This window comes from Bos taurus, chromosome 2 (genome assembly GCF_002263795.3).
Source record: "Bos taurus isolate L1 Dominette 01449 registration number 42190680 breed Hereford chromosome 2, ARS-UCD2.0, whole genome shotgun sequence".
NCBI lineage: Eukaryota > Metazoa > Chordata > Mammalia > Artiodactyla > Bovidae > Bos > Bos taurus.
In genome coordinates, this window is record NC_037329.1 from 91277574 (window position 1) to 91300167 (window position 22594).

The 22594-nt window shown below is 36.0% G+C and overlaps 1 protein-coding gene across 11 annotated transcripts in view; it reads left to right on the top strand.

The window, feature by feature from the left end:
- The window catches only part of CARF (calcium responsive transcription factor), an 80242-nt gene that overhangs the window by 47007 nt on the left and 10641 nt on the right, over nucleotides 1-22594 (top strand). For 9 of the 11 annotated variants that reach the window (XM_025000240.2, XM_025000235.2, XM_025000231.2 and 6 more), the window contains 4 exons: nucleotides 2786-2916; nucleotides 3300-3666; nucleotides 5652-5747; nucleotides 7909-8760. In XM_025000240.2, the coding sequence (XP_024856008.2) occupies nucleotides 2786-2916; nucleotides 3300-3666; nucleotides 5652-5747; nucleotides 7909-8009 (695 nt within the window). In that variant the 3' untranslated portion in view covers nucleotides 8010-8760. 11 annotated transcript variants of the gene reach the window in all.

Below are 22594 nucleotides of genomic sequence, written 5' to 3' on the forward strand. Positions count from 1 at the left end.
AAACAGGAGATGGCAAGAGTAAAACATTGGCATTTTAGGAATCAGCGAACTCAAGTGCACTGGAATGGGTGAATTTAACTCAGATGACCATTATATCTACTACCGTGGGCAAGAATCCCTTAGAAGAAATGGAATAGCCATCATAGTCAATGAAAGAGTCCAAAATGCAGTTCTTGGATGCAATCTCAAAAATGACAGAATGATCTCTGTTCATTTCCAAGGCAAACCATTCAATATCACAGTAATCCAATTCTATGCCCTGACCAATAATGCTGAAGAAGCTGAAGTTGAACAGTTCTATGAAGACCTCCAAGACCTGCTAGAACTAATACCCCAAAACGATGTCCTTTTTATTATAGGAGACTGGAATGCAAAAGTAGGTAGTCAAGAAATACCTGGTGTAACAGGCAAATTTGACCCTGGAGTACAGAATGAAGCAGGGCAAAGGCTAACAGAGTTTTGCCAGGGAATGTACTGATCATAGCAAACACCCTGTTCCAACAACAAAAGAGAAGACTCTACACATGGACATCACCAGAGTAGTCTTAGAAACTGGTTCTTGATTGAATAGGTGTGATAGGTAAAGGAGTGGGAGTGATCTGGGATGACTCTTGAATTTCTTCCATGAACAGCTCATTGATCGTGGTATTTACCGAGCTCAGCAACACTGGCATAAGAGTAGAATATTGGTAGCAGAGGAGAGAAGATCCTGAGATCAAGTTTGCAGAAGCATGAGTACCAGAGTCATTTCAGTGAGGTGGACTGGGAGGAAGCCATATTGGAATGAGTTAAGAGTGAACGGGAAATGATTGAAGGAAGTGTAGATAGTGTGGACAACTTTTTCAAAAAGTTTGCTATGGTACGGGGTTGAAGGAAAGTATGTTAGGAAGGGAGAGACCTGAAGAGGTAGGTAAAGAGGAAGGTATTTGCTAGCTTTGGTGATGGATAGTTCATAGCTTCTCTTTTCTCTTCAAGTGAGAGTGCATCCAGTCCCATCACTTCATAGCAAATAGATGGGGAAACAGTGAGAGACTTTATTTTTTGGGGCTCCAAAATCACTGCAGATTGTGACTGCAGCCATGAAATCAACAGACGCTTGCTCCTTGGAAGAAAAGCTATGACAAACCTAGACAGTGTATTAAAAAGCAGAGACTTTACTTTGCCAACAAAGGTCCATATAGTCAAAGCTATGGTTTTCCAGTAGTCATGTATGAATGTGAGTTCAACCATAAAGAAGGTTAAGCGCCAAAGAATTGATGCTTTTGAACTGTGGTTCAAAAAAGTTGGAGAAGACTCTTGAGAGTCCCTTGGACAGCTAGGAGATCAGTCAATCCTAAAGAAAATCAGTCCTGAATATTCATTGGAAGGACTGATGCTGAAGCTGAAGCTCCAGTACTTTGGCTATCTGATGTAAAGAGCTGACTCATTAGAGAAGGCCCTGATGCTGGGAAAGATTGAAGGCAGGAGGAGAAGGAGATGTCAGAGGATGAGATGGTTGGATGTCATCAGAGAAGGGAAAGGCTACCCACTCCAGTATTCTGGCCTGGAGAATTCCATAGACTGTATAGTCCACGGGGTCGCAAAGAGTCAGACACGACGAGCATCTTTCACTTCACCTGAGAAAAATCCCTGGAAGAATAGATGTTGTGATCAGAGAATGGGATGTTTGAAATAGAGATTTTACATGTGGAATAATCTAGGGCATGCTCATAGTAGTGGGAGACTGCAGTGAATTGAGGTGGGACAGTTAGAAATGGAGAAGCCTAGAAATGTGAGAATACTGTTAATTCTCTCAGTAGTCCTTTGAGAAAAATTCTCTTATCCTGGATATACAGATGAGGAAAGTGAAGGTTAGAAACTGTTAACTGGCATGTTGGCACTTAACACGTTGCCAGAGAAAAACCAGTACTTAAATCCATCCTTGTCTGATAGTAGGGCCATTTTTTTAAATTACCCAGTTACATGGGTGCAATATGCAGTATGGAAGCAATAAACAGTTGTTTTTTGTTTGATAAGGGTTTTTTGGCTGCACCATGTAGCATGTGGGTTCTTAGTTCCCTGACTAGGGATCGAACCCATGCCCCCTGTATTGGAAGCATGGAGCCTTAACCACTGGACCACCAGGGAAGTCCCATTAGTTATTGATTATTTGTTTTTGATTGACTTAAAGAGATGAATATAATTGGGTTAACATATAACCCAAATTTGAGGAGGAATTTGAGGAGGACTCATATTCCCTAAGGACAATTACCTTAAAAATTGAGACATTTAGAAAAGAAAGAAATTTTTACTCCTATTGATTTATTCCAAATTGAGTTGTTGAAAGAAATTTAATACTATTATTATTGAAGACCTGCTTTATGCTCAGCATTGTCCTAGGCACTAGGGCTACCAAAGATGAATTGAGTTTCGTCTTTGTAACTGAGAAACTCAGTAGGTGCTCCATATCTGGAGAAGTGTAAGCCCAGTATTACAGCATGAAAAATGGACTAGGTTAGAACTACAGGTATAGAATCTTTCAAGGAAAAAAAAATAGTTTCTTACAACCCATCCTAGCTATGCTGAATTAAAATTACTGGAGGCTGAATCTAGGAATTTGTATATTTTTAAAGTTTTCTTAGTGATTCTGATGAACTATGTGGTTTTAGAAATAGTAGACTAGACAATTAGATATAACTTCTTGCAGTCCTTTGACCTTATTTCCTATTCCATTTCTGATAGTATAGGTTGTAATAAAGTGTAGCCATAAAAATTATTTTAATAATTTATTTTTTATATAATTTAGGTAATTCACAAGGAGAATCAGTTTCCAGCAAATTGGAAACAAATCAGACAAGGAATTCTTTGTCACCAGAACCAGCCCAGTTGCTCTCCTCACTTTCTTCATTTCAGCCAAAAATATTCACACACCTGCAGGTAAGTATCCAATGTAATACCACATTTGAGGCCCTTATCTTCTTCTCAACCTCTCTTCTTTTCTTTGGGATTTTACAGAATTGTTATGGAATTATGAACATGGTCAGTGATGTTTTTATCATTAAATTTCTGACTTTTTTGTGTCTTAATTTAAGATGATAATTTAAACAATATGTTTTGGAAAAGTTCGAATTGATTATGCATGCAAGAAAATTTAGTAGTGCAGTTTTCCTTTGGTTTTTGTTTCTGTCCTCACTTAATATTTGTTAGTAACTATACTCTTAGCTTTTATTCTAAGTTTGGGTCAAAAGAATAATACATTAAAAGCAAACAACATACACAGTAAATTCAAACATTTGATATAACTCTTTTTGGTTCAAAAGGGTTTGCAGTTACAACCAAGATTCACTTCTGATGGATCACCAGCTCTAATATCAGTGAATAACCACCCCTCCTCCAGTCCTTCAAGACTTCTGGATTCAGTAGGAAGTGTTGTAATGAATAATAATTCTCTACTGCTTGGTCAGACTCATTGCCTTCAAACAGATACACCTCTAACCCCAAACAGTAGTATTTCTTCTACCATGAGTAACCTTCCAGGACCAGATCAAAATCTAGTTGCAGTGGATCAGCTGGTAGAAGTTGAAGATGTTGAAGATACAGAGACTCTGGAAGGAAATGTTCATCGTATTCTATTGGGAAATGTGCAGACCATACCAATACAGATTATAGACAGCCCACCAGTTCTTAGTAAGTTAAAATCATCTTTTTTTTTTTTAACCTTTATGGACTATCATCAGTATTACACTACAGGAAAAAAACTATTGTTTTTTATTCAGTGAGTATATAATATATAAATAAAATAAAACCAGAAGAAAAAGGAAAGTTTTGTGAGCATGAGTTTAATAGCTTGTAAACTTAATTTTTTTTCTTTATCGAGATTATTCATTCCTTAATTAACCTAGTTTTACATGGAAAATCTGTGGTGATGTGAAATCAGGAAGGTCATTTTTGTATACATGATAAAAAATTAGAAAAACTAAAAACTATTCAGTGTAAAGGTTATCATAGAAAAATTGCAGCACACAAAAATGGGGTAAAGTTTGCGGATGTAAAGGTTAAAAAGGAATTTAAGTTGTAAACTTACATGTTGAGTGAGTCCTATGGAAATTGAAAGGGAATTAGGAAGACTTGAGGACTTGGGTTTAATCAAGACTTTGTTACCTTCACTTTGGAATGAACCCAGTCAACATAGTAATAAACTCTGAATTCCTACCTGATGTATGCCACAAATTGTTCTGGATTGAGCATTTTTGTGGAAAGAGATTTGCAGTTTGCTTTCAAGAAAAAAAAGTTTTCTTAGAAATTATCCTTAGAACATATATTTTCCCTCCATGTATGAGATAGTTCCTTCCAGAAAAGAATCACCGTCTTTTAAATTTATTACTTTTAAGAAAATTTATCCAGAGGGCTGTGGCAGTTGTCTCTAGGAAATTTACTGAAAGTGATCCTTACAACTGCTCCATGAAATAGCCAGCAATGTTCCCATTCTGCAGATGGGGAGGCCAAGCTCTGGGAGGTTTACATAATTGCCTTAAAATCACATGTAGTAAGTGACAGAGAGGACATTTGAAGCCAGATCTGTCTGCCTCCAAAGCATCTTCCTGTTCCAAGATGCTTCCTTCCCTCTGTTGTGCCAGGGTATTTCTGGGAGCTCTAATTTAAATTGCCTTAAAAGAGACCCTTTTTGGATCTGAACTTGCATGATGTATCAAGTTAGATCATGATCTGAGAGACTATGTCACCTAAATATGAATTCTCAGGATTACTCAAATCTATCCTGTATTAGTTTTCTTGATATGGCATAAGCTAAACTCTAACCCATATGTGACAATCATTAGGTGTGTCCATGGCACTTCTGACCAAGTAGAATCCCCTTAAGTTTCATTCCCTGTAGCAACTGAAAAACTGATATTTTCCTGAGAATTGGTAGAGAAAAAAAACTGATAGATTTCTGAGAAAGAAAAAGATTGTATCGTAGGTATCCTAGGTGCCAGATGTCAGTACTGTTGCTGGTTTGCTGCACTTACATTAATTTGCTCATAAGTACTTTGAAATCAGAATGGTTGTACATTCTGAAATATTTCAGATAAGCAACACCTAGCTGTGCAGCTAAGTCAGAGCTGTCATTTAAGATGTGGCATATTTTTTTCTGAAGTACTTTTGTAGTACAGTTTCTTTATGGAGACAACATTTTTTAAAAATAAATGAGCATGTATGCAAACCATATGAATGGTAACACATCAATGATTTGTAGTACATGCTTGATGTTTGTAAAAAAGAAAAAAAAAAAACATTTTCAAATAACGAGAGGCTTCCTCACTTTTGGGCACACAAGTATTTAAGGAGAGTTAAGTTTAACTATGAGATATTCCTCATAATTTCGTCAAATTATGGACTGCTTTTTGGTCAGAGTATATTTTGAAGAGAATAACTTGGCAGTTTTATTGGTTTCTTTTTTTTTTTTTTTCCATCCTGAAGGAATTTAGTGTGAATGACCATTAAGATGTCAGAAGCACTGAGTTCTCAAATACATCAATTGATTTTCTAAATTTACTTGGTTCTAGCAAAATACTGTTTTTGTGCTTTGCTTCTAAATTCATATAATTTTTAAGATTCCAGTATTATAAATTATATTAACCATTAGGGTTTTTCTTTTATGTTTGGTTTTAAAGTTGAAGAAAATTCAGAAGGTACCATTTCTGTGAACCAAGTTAAGCAAGAACCCAAAGAACCAGCTTTGTCTCTGGAAGCAAAACCAAATTTGGACTGTAAGAAATTATCTGCTACATAAATTATTGAAGCTTTTCAGAATTTACAACTCTGGTGACTTCTGATGTCATAGAAAAAGAAGGTGAATGTTATCAAAGCACAACGTTGTGATAAGTGGACTGAAGACTGGGTCAATGAGCAGCTTTAATTCAAAACTGATGTTTGTTGCTAACTCCCTATTTTTACCTTAAGAGATATTTTACTCTTATTTTATATAATTCTTATACTTTTGATTATCTGATAAGGCCAGTATTTCAGAAGATCATCTGAACTTATCCACAGTGATACAGTCTGAACACAAATAGTTATCTAATTCATCCTTTGAAAATATCTAATTTTGGTTCTTAAAAAAGAACATCAAAAACAGTATTTGAGTATATATGTGTGTGTGATGATTTTTTTTAAGTTTTAAAAGAACTAACTCCCTCTTTAAAGTTACGAAGAAACATTTTAAATTAATAGACAAGAGAATATCTGAAGTCTGTCTTATTTGCAAAGAAAAACAACAGATTTTGCATCATAATATTAAGCACAAGATTCACATCTGTGAAAACTATGTAGTTGCATTTTAACTTCTTCCATAACTAGAAACAAGTAGTATACCAATGGTCATCTCATAGAAATTTACTGTGTCATGATTAAGTACTGAGAATTTTAACTTGAGTCAAATAAGCAAGAGAAATAAATGCCTTTTGCATGGATTTATATGATGTTATAGTTAAAAATACTACTTATGGGTTGAAAAATGTAGAAATGGAGAGAATTCAGAAAGAATAATAGAATTCCCTAGTGTTTCTAGATAGTCAGGGGAACTTTTTGATATCAGCAGAAGATGTTTGTTCCTATTTTGTATTAAAGAATCAGCTCTGGTTAGAAAAGAATTTGAGTTGTACTTATTTTTCTGTGCCAGAGTTCTTAATAAATTGATGGTGTTTGAAAGATGGTAATCTTTCAAGGTAAAGATTTATAGTTTAAAATTTAGCTCATATTTAAAACTTTAAAACAACTAGTGTGTTATATTTGCTTGTTGAATAAGCATATTTACTTCAAATACTGAATACATACTAATCAGTATATTCATTATAAGCTTCTCTTTTCTGGAAGGTTGGTAAATTAGAAATGATACAGCTATCAAGAAATCAACCTAAAGCCTTTCCCCCCGACCCAGAGACCTTTTGTGGGTATATTTAAATTTTCATTTCAAAAATAATAATGATTTTCAATGGATATTAGTGTTTAATATTCAAAGCATACAGCATATGAAATTTATCTTTAGTACTTTATATGAATATGAGTCTTTTTGGCTTTTCTAAGTCCAGTCTCACATTCTTAATTCACTTTGTTTCAGGTACACAACATGTATCTAAGTATAAAGCACTGTTAATTTAGAAGTAGATAGAATTCTAAAATTCCTTGCTCTTTATATTTAAACCCTATTTAACATAAAATTTATTATTTATACCTCTATTTAATGCAAAGTTAATATTCAGTTACATAGATGATTTTTTTTCATGATTTTTTAAAATAAGAATTGCTTTTCCTTTTCCTAAGAATCAAAAATACTTGATGTCAGCATTTATAGAGGCAGGCTGCCAAATCTATGTTATGTGTGCATGTGTGTGAAGTCAATGCTAAGCTGAACACAACTCTTAGTTACCTCAAACCCAGATTTTTCTTAGTTTGTGTGTACTTAACGGGTATAAGTCCAAATTAATTTATAGTTTAATATTGCATTGTGGGTAATATTCTTTTCATTTGTTATTTCTAGTTTTTATGGGAACTTTTTTCAGTATTTCAAGTAATAGATCTTTACTTTTCATTAATGACAATAGATAATTATAGTTTCTTGAACTCTATTCCTTTGGAGACATTCCTTGCTTTTTGATGTTGAGTTGTTAAGGAGAAATGCTTGTTAAGATACAGACTCTAGTCAGTTACCTAGGAGGATGAGAGATGGTAGAGGATCCAGACTTTGGCACCTAAAAAAGAACAAAACATAGTTTAAAAACATTTCTCACTCCATTCTATGTGACTGTCTCTTCCGACATTTTTTTCATGAAAACAGAAAGTTGCAGTACATCCTCCCCAAAAGCAAAAAGCGAAAGAAAAAAAAGAGCATGAAGGTTTAAATCCCTAATTGTATACTCTTTTGGTTTTTAGGTAGGAACTGGAACTATCAATATTTTCATGTAAGTATTTTAATGAGTAGCTCTTTAAAAATGCTTTCTAAATTAGTTTATAAAAATTCATTTGTCCTCTAAATGCATGTTCAGTTACAGTATATCAGTATTGTATTTTAAAGGTGCTTAGCATTGCTTTTTAAAAAGTATGTTTACATATTTTCAATATTCAGTTTATTTTTAAATGCACAGGGTATTAAATACAGCACATAGAGTTCTCAGTATCTGTATTTGGCATTCTCCTAACAGCTCTACAGCAAAGTTTGACATATACTCTTTTGTGTCATGTGTTACAAGGTGTATATCTGTAGTAGAAAGTTGGGTGTTCAGAATAAGCAGTCAGAATTCATTATTACAGCTGAGCTTGTTTCTTCATTGTGGTTATGATCCAAGCCTCTGAGTGAACATTATATACACTACAGTGAATTATAGATAAACACAGCCATGGTGAGTCTTTCCCTCAACTTTCTATGTAAGTGGTTAACATACTTAAAAAGCTTTTATGTCTTATACAAGGTAAATGTTTCCTAAAAGTCACAAAAGTAATAGAAAATAGACTTGATGACACGGTCCTGCATTAGAATTTCTAATCTTGAGGCCTAGCCGTGTGTGTTCCATCTTTATATCCTGTCAAAATACATACGTAATCATGTGAATATGAGAAAGATGCAGTTTAATTTTGTACCGGGTTTTTTAAAAAGTTTAAAATGTGTGTATATGTGTGTGTGTGTGTGTGTGTGTATATATATATATATATATATATAGTAACTTAATGTTTAGTGTTCTTGTTATAATTTTTTTCATTAAAAAATCTTGTGTTATTTTTTTCTTACACTTGTTTGTTTTCTTTTTATACATTTCCTGGGCATAGTGGTAATTTTGTTCATCTTGAAGATGCTAAATAAACACATTAATACCTGAAAATATTGGCTAGAGATTTATGTTCATTTTGGAACCTAAACATTTTAAAGGATAACTACCAGTAATTCCTGTTATTATTATGTTAGGGGATATAAATGTATTTAGTGCTCTCAACGTAGCCAACTATCAGCATTTTAAAACAATGCATGTAATAAGGTATAAACAGTTCTTCCCTCACCCCCCATATTTTTGGCATTATAACATCTTTAAGTACAGTTTTATATTTTTGGAGTAATAATAAGAATATATGATTTAAAAGGGAGGGATCATTAATTTTTTTCCCTCTTGGCTTTTTTTCTTTCTTTTTTCCCCTTTATTCCACTCTGCCTGTTTTTCAGGATCATAGAGTATCTTACTCTCTCCAGAAAGGGACTGCATTGACTCTTCTCCATCAACTGATTAGGCTTTAGACATTTAAAATAATGTACTATTTTTATCTAAATACCTGTTCAGTTCAGTTCAGTCGCTCAGTTGTGTCCAACTCTTTGTGACCCCGTGAATCATGCACACCAGGCCTCCCTGTCCATCACCAACTCCCGGAGTTTACCCAAACTCATGTCCATTGAGTCAGTGATGCCATCCAGCCATCTCATCCTCTGTCGTCCCCTTCTCCTCCTGCCCCCAATCCCTCCCAGCATCAGAGTCTTTTCCAATGAGTCAACTCTTTGCATGAGGTGGCCAAAGTACTGGAGTTTCAGCTTCAGCATCAGTCCTTCCAATGAATATACAGGACTGATTTCCTTTAGGATGGACTGGATGGATCTCCTTGCAGTCTAAGGGACTCTCAAGAGTCTTCTCCAACACCACAGTTCAAAAGCATCAATTCTTCGGCGCTCAGCTTTCTTCACAGTCCAGCTCTCACATCCATACCTGACCACTGGAAAAACCATAGCCTTGACTAGACAGACCTTTGTTGGCAAAGTAATGTCTCTGCTTTTGAATATGCTATCTAGGTTGGTCATAACTTTCCTTCCAAGGAGTAAGCGTCTTTGAATTTCATGGCTGCAATCTCCATCTGCAGTGATTTTGGAGCCCAGAAAAATAAAGTGTCTCACTATTTCCACTGTTTCCCTATCTATTTCCCATGAAGTGATTGGACCAGATGCCATGATCATAGTTCTCTGAATGTTGAGCTTTAAGCCAACTTTTTCACTCTCCTCTTTCACTTTCATCAAGAGGCTTTTTAGTTCCTCTTCACTTCCTGCCATAGGGTGGTGTCATCTGCATATCTGAGGTTATTGATATCTGTAATTCTACTCAATTAACTTAGTGATGATGACAAAACTTAGTATACTCCCGCCACATACAGGTTAGCTATATTCTGTAATATAAATATATTATAAATGTTGATTGCTGACTGAATTTTTAAAACTTAAGGAATAAAATCAGAATTTTAAAAAAATCACATTGTTATTGGAAAATTGATTTCTGAGAAAAATAAACTATGATTAGTATGGAAAATGTTTGAGAATGTGATATGGGTATAAGTGCAGGGGAGATATTGCTTAATAGTGCAAACTTGCAACTAGTAGTTATATAAGTCCTGGAGATCTGATGTACTTACTGCATGGTGACTATAGTCAACAATACTATATTATATATATCAGAGTTGCTCAGAGGAGATCTTAATTATTCTCACTACAAAAAAGAAATAATAATTAGTAGACATAGTAGAGGTGTTAGCTAAAGATATAGTGGTAATCATATTGCAATATATAAATTATCAGATTAACACATTATACACCCTAAATGTTATATGTCAGTTATATCTCAATTAAAAAAAGAATTTTAAAACCAAAGGACAGAGTGGGAGTCAGATACCAGCAAGAGTTTTTATTTTTTAACTATCTCTGTTGAAGTGGATAATTGACATATAATAAACTGCACACATTTAAAGTGTACAGTTAGGTAAGTTTTGATGTATATATATACATCTATGAAACCATCACCACAGTCAAGATAAGGAACATATCTATCACCCCCAAAAGATTTTTTGTGCCCCTTGGTAATCCATTTCCACTTCTTCCTGCCTCTACTCCAACCTGCCCCACCCTGTCCCCAACAATTACTATACTTCTTTCTGTCACTAGAGATCAATTTATTACATCTACTAGTTTATAAAAATGAAATCATATAGTATGAGCCTTTTTAAAATCTGACTTTTGTCACTCAGAATGGTTATTCTAAGGTTCATCTGTGTCACAAGGTGTATGAATAGTTCATTCCTTTTTAATGGTGAGTAGTATCCCATTGTGTAAATATGCCATAAATTGTTTATCCATCCAGCTGTTGATGGACATTTAGATTGTTTACAGTACTTGACTATTAGAAATAATGCTGCTATGAACATTTGTGTAAATTTTTGTAGGGACTTATGCTTTCATTTCTTTGGGTTAAATAGCTATAGGAGTGGAATGGCTGGGTCATATGGTAGGTATAAATTTAACTTTTTAAGAAACTTTCAAGTGATTTTCCAAAGTGATTATACCATTTTTACATTCCAATCTGCAGTTTATGAGAGTTCCAGGTCCTGTATATTGTAGGTAACACTTGGTATGAACAGGTTAGGCATTGTTAATAGGTATGTAGTAGTTGCTCATTATCGTTTTAATTTTCATTTCTCTAGTGACTAATACTGTTGAGCATCTTTTCATGTTTCATTTGCCATCTGTATTTCTTCTTTCAGTGTCTGAGTCGTTCACCTGTTTTTAAATTGAATTGTTGTTTTCTTATAGAGGTTTAAAAAGTATACCCTAGATACAAGTCCATTACTTGCATGAAACATATTTAATATGTATTTTCACCTGATGTATAGTTTATGATTTTACTCTCAGAATCTTTTGAAGGGCGGAAGTTCTTAATTTTGATACCTAATTTACCTTTTTTTTTCTTTAAGGATTATATTTTCATGTTGTATCTAAGAGATCTTTGCCTAACCCAAGTTTAGATTTTCTTCTATGTTTTCTTCTGAAAATTTTATAACTTCGGGTTTCAATTTAGATCCATGATTCATTTTGAGTTAATTTCTGTATATAAGTACAGGGCATAGAGTGACTCTTTTGAGCATTTGAGTATTGATTTGTTCCAGCATCATTTTTTGAAAGAATTATACTTTCCCCATTGAATTGAATTTATCCCTTTGATAAAAATCCATTTTCTGTGTGTGTGTGTGTGTGTGTGTGTGTGTGTGTGTGTGTGTATACACACACACATGCATGTCAGTTTCTAGACTCTCTGTTCCCTTCCATTGATCTATTGTCTCCTATCTCAGTGGTCTCAGCTGAGGCAATTTTGTCTCTAGGGAACATTTGGCAAAGTTTGAGACAACTTTAGTTGTCAAAACAAGGGAGATACCACTGGTTTCTGGTAGATAGAAGTAAGTCAGAGCTGCTGCTCAGCTTCATACAGTACATAGGACAGATTCCACAACAAAAATTGTCGGGCCTAAAATGTGAATAGTACCGAGACTGAAAATCTCTGGTCTATTTTGACACCCAGTACCACACTGTCTTGATTACTGTACCTTTATAATAAGTCTTGAAGACAGAGAGTGTAAATCCTTGAACCTTATTCTTCTTTTTCAATTTTGTATTGGCTGTTTGGCTTTTCATGTGAGTTTTAGAGTCACCTTGTCAATTTCTTAAAAAACAAGCAAACAAACAAAAAACCTGATAGAATTTTGATTGGAATTATGTAGAATATACAGCTGAATTTGGGAGTAATTGAAATCTTAATATAGACTCTTAATTTTTCTCCGCAATATATTAGATTTTTCAGTGTAGAAATTTGACATATCTTTTGTCAGATTTATCAGTAAGACTTTATATATGGTCTTGTTTTTAATTTCAGTATCTGATTTTTGCATTAGTATGCAGATATACAGTTGATTTTTTTATATGGACTTTATATCTTGAAACCTTATTAAATTCATGTGTTCTAATAATTTTTTGGTAGAGTCTGTTAGATTTTCTACATAGACAGTCATGTTGTTTTATATCTTCCTTTCCAATCTGAATGACTTTTATTTCTTTTTCTCAACTATTACACTGGCTAGAACCTGAAGTACAATTGTGATTGTAAGTGACTGGAGTGGACATACGTACTTTGTTTCTTATCTTTCACCTTTAACTCTTAATACCATAATTTTTGCATAAGTCCTTTATCAAATTGAGTGAGATTCTTTCTGTTCTGGGCTTCCTGAAAGTTTTTATTAAGAATGGATATTTGATTATATCAAGTGCTTTTTCTGGAATTATTGAGATGATGATTTGGTTTTCTTACCTTTGTTGTATGTTTGCTTTTACTGGAGAGCTTTCTCATTCATAATTTTCTTATTTCTAGTTGTGGCCTTTTCTACCTAGAGAAGTTTCTTTAGCATTTGTTGTAAAGCTGGTTTTGTGATGCTGAATTCTCTTAGCTTGTCTGTTAAACATTTGATTTTTCTGTCAAATCTGAATGAGAGTCTTGCTGGGCAGAGTATTCTTGATTGTGGGTTTTAATGTTTCATCATTTTAAATTAAATATATTGTGCCACTTCCTTCTGGCCAACAGAGTTTCTGCTGAAAAATCAGCTGATAACCTTATAGCAATTCCTTTGTATTGTATTTGTTACTTTCCCCTTGTTGCTTTTATTCTCTGTCTTTGAAAGTGAAAGTGAAGTCGCTCAGTTGACTGTAGCCTATCAGGCTCCTCCGTCCATGGAATTTTCTAGGCAAGAGTCCTGGAGTGGGTTGCCATTTCCTTCTCCAGGGGATCTTCCCAACCCAGGGTTCGAACCCGGGTCTCCCACACTGTAGGTAGACGCTTTACCATCTGAGCCACCAGGGAAGCCTTAATTAATTTTTCACCAATTTGATGTGTTCCTCCTTAGCTTTATCCTGTATGGGAATCTCTGTGCTTCCTGGACTTGGGCTACTCTTTCCTTTCCCACGTTAGGGAACTTTTCAGCTATTACATCTTCAAATATTTTCTCAGGCCCTTTCTCTTTTCTCCTGTTGGGACCTCTATAATGTGAATGTTGATGTGCTCAACACTATCCTAGAGGTCTCTTAAACTGTCCTCATTTCCTTTTATTCTTTGTTCTGTTCTCTGTTGGTGATTTCCACCATTCTGTCTTCCAGCTCACTTATCTGTCCTTCTGTCTCATTTATTCTGCTATTGAGTCCTAGTGTACTTTTCATTTCAGTTATTGCACTTGTTCAGCAGTTTATTTTTTTAATATTTTATCTTGTATTTCTTGTATCTTCTTGGTATGCCTCTATTTTTTCTGATATCTTGAATCTTCTGAATTCTTTTTCAAGTGGATTTTCTATCTCCACTTCACTTAGTTATTCTTGTGGTGTTTTATATTGTTCCTTCTTCTGAAACATAGTCCTCTGCCTCATTTTGTCTGACTTCCTATGTTTGTGGTCCACAGGCTGCAGGACTATAGTTCTTGTTTCTGGTATCTGCCCCTGGTGGGTGAGGCTGGTCCAAGAGACTTGAGTAGGCTTTCTGGTGGGAGGGACTGATCCCTGCCCCTGATGGGTGGAGCTGGGCCTTATCTCTCTGGTGGGCAGAGCCATGTCAAGGGATATGTTTAGAAGAAGCTGTGGATCTAAAGTAATTTTGATTGATCTAAAGTAATTTCCAAGAACTGCATGTTTGGATAGCAACCACCTTTGAGGGTATAGTTTCCAATCCTCGCTGCTGTGACTGTGCCAATCCTAATGATTCAACTTTGTGTGTACCATCACTGACAGAGATAGGTGCCATGTAACATACCAAAAGGAATGATTCAAAAGTTTCCCTCAAGGAAAATAAGTGTCTATTACATGAGACATTTAACTTTATACAATATAGAAAATAGTAAATTTAATAATAGGAATTGTTGTTGTTCAGGAGCTAAGTTGTGTCCAATTCTTTGCAACCCCATGGACTGAAGCACGCCAGGCTTCCCTGTCCTTCACCATCTCCCAGAACTTGCTAAAACTCATGTGCATTGATTCAGTAATGCCATCCAGCCACCTCATCCTCTTTGTCCCCTTCTTCTGCCTTCAGTCTTTTCCAGCATCAGGGTCTTTTCCAGTGAGTTGGCTCTTTGCATCAGGTGACCAAAGTATTGGAGCTTCAGATTCAGCATCAGTCCTTCCAGTGAATATTCAGGGTTGATTTCCTTTAAGATTGACTGATTTGATCTCCTTGCTGTCCAAAGGACTTTCCAGAGCCTTCTTCAACACCACAGTTCAAAAGCATCAATTCTTCAACGCTCAGCCTTCTTTGTGGTCCAACTCTCACATCTGTACATGACTACTGGAAAAAACCATAGCTTTGACTATATGGACCATGTTGGGAAAGTGATGTGTCTGCTTTTTAATACTCTATCTAGATTTGTCATAGCTTTTCTTCCAAGAAGCAAGTGTCTTTTAATTTCATGGTTGCAGTTACCATCTGCAGTGAAGAAAATAATCTGTCACTGCTTCCATATTTTTCCCTGTCTTTGCCGTGAAGTAATGGGACTGAATGCCATGATCTTAGTTTTTTGAATGTTGAGTTTTAAACCAGATTTTTCATTTTCTTCTTTCACCTTCATCAAGAGGCTCTTTAGTTCCTCCTTGCTTTCTGCCATTATGGTGGTATCATCTGCATATCTGAGATTGTTGATCGTTCTCCTGGCAGTCTTGATTCCAGCTTGTGATTCATCTAGCCTGAAATTTTTCATGTTGTACTCCACATACAAGTTAAATAAGCAGGGTGACAAAATACAGCCTTGATGTACTCCTTTCCCAAATTTGAGCCAGTCCATTGTTCTGCGTCCACTTCTGTTGCTTCTTGACCTGCGTATGTTTCTCAGGAGGCAGGTAAGGTAGTGTGGTATTTATTCCCATCTCTTTAAGAAATTTCCACAGTTTATTGTGATTCAGACAGTCAAAGGCTTTAGTGTAGTCAGTGAAGCAGAAGTAGATGTTTTTCTGGATAATAGGAATACAGATAAAATTATATATAATAATTCAGAGGAAGAAGACATTACTTACAAGGAACAGAACTGACATTTTAATGAGTACTAGAGGGATCACTGAGGGTCAGACACGAATGAGTAACTTCACTTTCACTTTTCACTTTCATGCATTGGAGAAGGAAATGGCAACCCACTCCAGTGTTCTTGCCTGGAGAATCCCAGGGACGGGGAAGCCTGGTGGGCTGCCATCTATGGGGTTGCACAGAGTTGGACACGACTGAGTGACTTAGCAGTAGCAGTAGACATTGTGAAAGTGAATGTCGCTCAGTCGTGTCTGACTCTGCGACCCCATGGACTATACAGTCCATGGAATTCTCCAGGCCAGAATACTGGAGTGGGTAGTTTCACTTCTCCAGGCGATCTTCCCAACCCAGAGATCAAACCCAGGTCTCCCACCTTGCAGGCAGATTCTTTACCAGCTGAGCCACAGGGAAGCCTAAGAATCCTGGAGTGGGTAGCCTATCTCTTCTCCAGGGGATCTTCCCGACCCAGGAATCGAACCAGGGTCTCCTACATTGCAGGGGGATTCTTTACCAACTGAGCTATATACTTATGCTTTATTTATTTATTTATGTATTTTTTTGGTTAAATCACTTGGCATTTTGCCTGGGATAAAGTAAGTGGCTTCTTATTATTAGAGCTTCGACTTGTGGTTAATAGCACGTGCTAGGATTTGAATCCTCCTTCCTCTTTATGAGCTGGACAAATTACCGAGACTTTAAGTTTTTCATTTTTTTAGTCTGAGGGAGGAGTAGTCATAGCTACCTAACTGAATTGTTATGAGGATTTAGTGAGTTAACCCATGTTAAGATCTTAAACAGAATCTGATATATGCTGCTCAATATATGTTAATTTTTATAATTAATCTTATTAATAATGAGCTTTAAAATCCTGAAATGGAAGCTTTAAAGCTTTCAGGAAGCTTTAAGATCCTGAAATTATCCTTACTTTCAAGATAGTGTATCTGTTAGGGAACACCTTTGGCTACTCACAACAGAGACATCATTATGGTGGCTTAATCAAAGAGTTTGGTTTTATTTTTCCTATGAAACCAAGTCCAAAGGCAGTCTAACCAGACTGACCAGAAGTGTTTGCTCCACCTCCAGCAATAATCAACATTAAGACAGGAAGAACTGTCTTAAGACCTGATGTGAAGAACTGACTCATTGGAAAAGACCCTGATGCTGGGAAAAATTGAAGCCAGGAGGAGAAGGGTCCCGACAGAGGATGAAATGATTGGATGGCATCACTGACTCGATGGACATGAGTTGAGCAAGCTTCAGGAGTTGATGATGGACAGGGAAGCCTGGTGGGCTGCAGTCCATGGGATCGCAAAGAGTTGAACATGACTGAGTGACTGAACTGAACTAAAGACAGGAAGACTGGAATAGGAAAAGGTCTGAGTGAGTGAGCCAAAGATCATTATCAGAAGGAAAAGCAACTTCCCCTTTCAACTTGGTGGTTAAAACCATTGTATGATTACCCTCATTACAAAGGATTCTAGGAAATATAGTTCTTTTTAAAGGGCACGTTACCACCCCAAGAAAAACTGTGGTTTTTTAAGAGAGAAAGCATTCATTAAATATCACTTAAGCCACTAATAGTGTCTCCCACAAATTGGAGAATTGAAATTCAGAATTCAATAATTTGCTTGAGGTTGTTACGTAACTATTAAGTGATAAAGCTCTTATTGGTACCAAAGTCTGACCAATACCATTCTACATTAGTTTTGCTACACAGTCCAGAAAAGCAAGTGATCTTTTCAGGGTAGGATTTTTAGGCTGGATCTTTCATGACAGGCTATGACATGAGATTAAATTGCAGATGTTTCAAATTCAAGGAGCAAGTAGAAGGAATTACATAGCTCGTTTGGGGGGTGGTTGTAGGTTCATTGTGGTGAGAACTTTATTCAGGGAATTTAGGGAATTTAAGAAGCTGGGGAAATAATAGGTTTGAAAGATTAAAGGTTAAATAATAGCAATTCTACAGGGCTAGGCTAAGATTTTACATTTTGCTTAGTGTGTGTTTAGAAGTCTTATTTAAATGATCTATTAAAGTAGCCTGTTGAATCAAAATGCTTTCCTATAATCTTAGTGAAAAATTAAGCATCACAGATTTTTGAAAATAGATATGGCGATCCAATGGAAGTGATAAGGTAATTTATTAATATTGATAAGGTAATATTAATAAAATTGTATAATATTTTTCTGGCCATAACTATTACATCTGTAATTGCTTTTAGAAACTCTTGTGTTTTTTATACTTATGTTCTATAAAAACATCCTAAAATCTTAAAGATGGACATTCATTCATTTAAGAAAACAGATTGCCTACCTTTTGGGAGTTTATATTCCAGTAGAGGGTGATACACAATAAATAATAAACAATATATGTCTATTATATGTACTTAAATGTAGTATATATGTGTATAAAGTACTTCTATGTTAGGTTGAGAAGTAATATGGAATGAAAATGGAGCAGAGAAAGGGTTCAGTGTGGAGAGAATTTCAGTTTTAAATAGGGTAAGCAGAGTGGGCTTCATTAAGGAAGATGTAAGCAAATTTTTGAAAAAAGTAAGATTGTTAGGCAGATAGCATGAAGAATAATGCAGTTAAGAGGGAACTGCAAGACTGAGAAGTACTCGCTGTGCTTGAAGAAGCATGGGTACCTCATCTATGGATGGATGATGACCAGACAGACTACGTGGGTAAAGACGCTAGTGGGTGGGTACAAGTGAAAATCTAAGGAAATTCTGTTCTTATTACTTCAGTTTTCTCAGTGAAATAAGAAGCAAGACCCTTAGGGGAGCGTGGAGATTGGTGCAGGGGTGAAGGGGGTCGTGTGTTAGGGAGTTGAGGAGAAAAGCTAATAAAAGAGTAAACTAGGAAAGAATATTAATAGTCCTCCTTGATTAAAGATTCATTTGAGTTCATGTCCATAAATTGAGAATCAGATTAGTCAGCATGTTGTGTGTTTTTCTCCACTCATGGGCAACAGTGACTTGAGTATTTATTGAGAACCAGACAATGTGTTAATCTGCTGACTAAGAACAATGAACTAAATCTAATCCTAATCCTACAGGGATTCAGTATAGTGGCAAGCAAACATTTAATCAACCAATTGTAAAATTACATGATAAGTACTATCAATTCTAACAAAGGAAAAACCATTTTAAATCAAAGAAGTTCCAAGCTGTTGAACAATTCAGGTTGTGTAGGGAATAGCAGACCATTAGACCAAAAATGCAGAAGATTTTGAAAGACTCACTTCTAAACTCTCACCTCCCTTTGTCCAATCAAAAAATATGTAATAAAAATTTTGCCTATTTTGCCGTTCAGATCCCATTTTGAAACTCATTTTAAACCAGATCGCCAAAGCTCATAAAGATTGTACCTCTGACTTCCCTGTGAAGACTGCTAAGACTATCAAAATAGTATTCTCCCTTACTGCAGTAAGCAAAAAACTCAGTTTTGCTTTATCAACAGGTAATTTTGGAAGTATTTTAAAGGAGCCAATATTTGACTGTTTTGGAGGTCCCATCAAAATCTGACCAACTTGGAAACAGCGTGTTTTTCTGAGGCCCTTTGAGCCTCCTGCACAGGGTCTTTCAATGACAATGGTGAGATGGTGAGGTAAGTTCATATTGGGTTTGAACTCTTATTTCTTTCTTTTTTTTTTTTAATCAAACACTACAAATGCAAATGCTAAGTTTAGTTTGTTAAATCTGAGAGTAATATCTAACAATAAGAATCTCTTTAAAAATCCATAGATTTATCAGCCTGAAAAACGTATTTTGGGTAGAAATCTGCATTATTACTGACAACACTACTGTTTGTCCTTGTCATTTCTTCATTGTGCATCTATAAGTGGAAATTCATAAGGATGAAGATGAGGCGAAGTTTTGTATATTCAGAAGGTTTCTCTTTAGACTAGCATCCCTTAGAAAAACTGTCTCAGGTCACTTATGAAAATCTTATCAGAACTTTACTTAAGTTCAGTTCAGTTCAGTTCAGTTGCTCAGTCGTGTGTGACTCTGCAACCCCATGAATCGCAGCACGCCAGGCCTCCCTGTCCATCACCAACTCCCAGAGTTCACTCAGACTCACGTCCATCGAGTTAGTGATGACATCCAGCCATCTCATCCTCTGTCGTCCCCTTTTCCTTCTGCCCCCAATCCCTCCCAGCATCAGAGGTCTTTTCCAATGAGTCAACTCTCCGTACGAGGTGGCCAAAGTACTGGAGTTTCAGCTTCAGCATCATTCCTTCCAAAGAAATGCCAGGGCTGATCTCCTTCAGAATGGACTGGTTGGCTCTCCTTGCAGTCCAAGGGACTCTCAAGAGTCTTCTCCAACACCACAGTTCAAAAGCCATCAATTCTTCGGCACTTAGCTTTCTTCACAGTCCAGCTCTCACATCCAACTTACTGTTGTTTTATTTTGTCCATTGGAAGTCTAGTTCTTGGTGTAGGGCGGGGCCCCAAGATACAAAGTAAATAAAATTTGGCTTACTGTTGCCAGTTTACCTTTCGTCTGCTTCTGCACTCACTCTCTGCTGAACTCTTGCATCTTATCTGTATTTGTACTAAAATCACAATGTGTAATCTTAACTTTCTAAATGATAGAAGGATTATTTAGAATTTTAATGGTTACTTTGGGGGAACTTTTGATATGAACAAAAGTGTTCCTTTTGGGAGGCACTTTGAAGCAAAAAAGCAGCAACATACGAAACATACAGCCATCTACATTTTAAGGCAAGAGGAAACTTCCAGAATATATTCCAGGGATTATGAAATTGCCTCCTTAAAAGATTCCTTGGCAAAGGCAAGGGGAAAATAAAAAAAAGGAAAACCATATTTTTTAGATCTTTTCAAATCATAATTTCAATATAATGTCCTTTATTCTTCTTCTTTCCTCGTCCTGTGTTCCTCCATTTCCCTCTGTTCTGTCTCCCCTTCTTTTTCTTCTTCCCTTCAAAACACCTCAAAAGGAGGTCTTATTTATCTAAAAGAGAAGGATTACTTTGTTTAATATGAGGTTCCCTCCCTATCATTACTACACAAGTATTAACAAGTACTGGCTTTTTAATCATGTAAATCAAATTGTCAAGGGACCTGAATTAATGTTTAAACCAATTATAATGGTCCTCTCCCTCTGTCTCTCACTCTGTCCCTCCCTTCTTCCCTCTCCCCCGTGCATGTATGTCAAAATAACTTTTGCTGAATCGAAGTTTTCCATCTCTTTAATTAAGTAAAGATAATTAGTCTTTTAATGTTAATTTTGTATTTGACTAAAGCTCCCTCTCATTTTTCCATTTTGCTCCTCTTCTCCTTTTCCCTCCCTAGGGAAACATTAAAGATTAATTGGTGAAAATGATTATTCTGTCATCGTGTGCTCAGTCTGGCAATATCTAATGAATTTCTAAAATGGAAAGAAAAATAATGAAACTGTTTTTGTTTCTTTTCTATAAAATTGCTTTTAAGAGACACTTCTGGTTAAAAGTAAGAGAAGTCTTATTTCTAAGATGAAGGGCTCTGAAACAGGATTTAAAGTTTTTGTAATTTTATTTATGAATATGAACATTATATAAAAGTGAAAGTGTTAGTCGCTCATTTGTATCTGAATCTTTGCGACCCCATGGACTGTAAACCACCAGGGCTATAGCCCTACTCTGCCCATGGAATTCTCCAGGCAAGAATACTGGAGTGAGTAGCCATTCCCTTCTCTAGCTGATTTTCCCAACTCAGGGATGAACCCCAGTCTCCTCTATTGTAGGTAGATTCTTTACCATTTGAGCCACCAGGGAAGGCCTGAAATTTATATACTTATATAAAAATTTTTCATACAATATTTCTGATAAATAGATGAATCATTAGATAAATTAGAGTGAATTAATCATACTGGTTTAAAGGACTGAAAAACAATTATCTTTTCCTGACTTTATGAAATTACTACCAATACAATATTCTAGATTATACAAGAAGATTGAACATCTCATGGTTTAAACTTTCTATATTTTTGCATTGGTTTTATGGGCCAAGTGAGGTAGCATTATAGTTTTTATTTCTATGGATTGCTTAACATTAAAAAAATTTAGAACCATTATTATTCAGTTTAGTCACTCAGTCGTGTCCGATTCTTTGCAACCCCATGAATTGCAACACGCTAGGCCTCCCTGTCCATCACCAACTCCCAGAGTACACTCAAACTCACGTCCATCGAGTCAGTGATGCCATCCAGCCATCTCATCCTCTGTCGTCCCCTTCTCCTGCTCCCAATCCCTCCCAGCATCAGAGTCTTTTCCAACGAGTCAACTCTTCACATGAGGTGGCCAGAGTACTAGAGTTTCAGCTTTAGCATCATTCCTTCCAAAGAACACCCAGGCCTCATCTCCTTGAGAATGGTCTGGTTGGATCTCCTTGCAGTCCAAGGGACTCTCAAGAGTCTTCTCCAACACCACAGTTCAAAAGCATCAATTCTTTGGCGCTCAGCTTTCTTCACAGTCCAACTCTCATATCCATACATGACCACTGGAAAAACCCTAGTCTTGACTAGACGGACTTCTGTTGGCAAAGTAATGTCTCTGCTTTTCAATATGCTATCTAGGTTGGTCATAACTTTCCTTCCATAGAGTAAGCATCTTTTAATTTCATGGCTGCAGTCACCATCTGCAGTGATTTTGGAGCCCCCCAAAATAAAGTCTGACACTGTTTCCACTGTCTCCCCATCTCTTTGCCATGAAGTGATGGGAC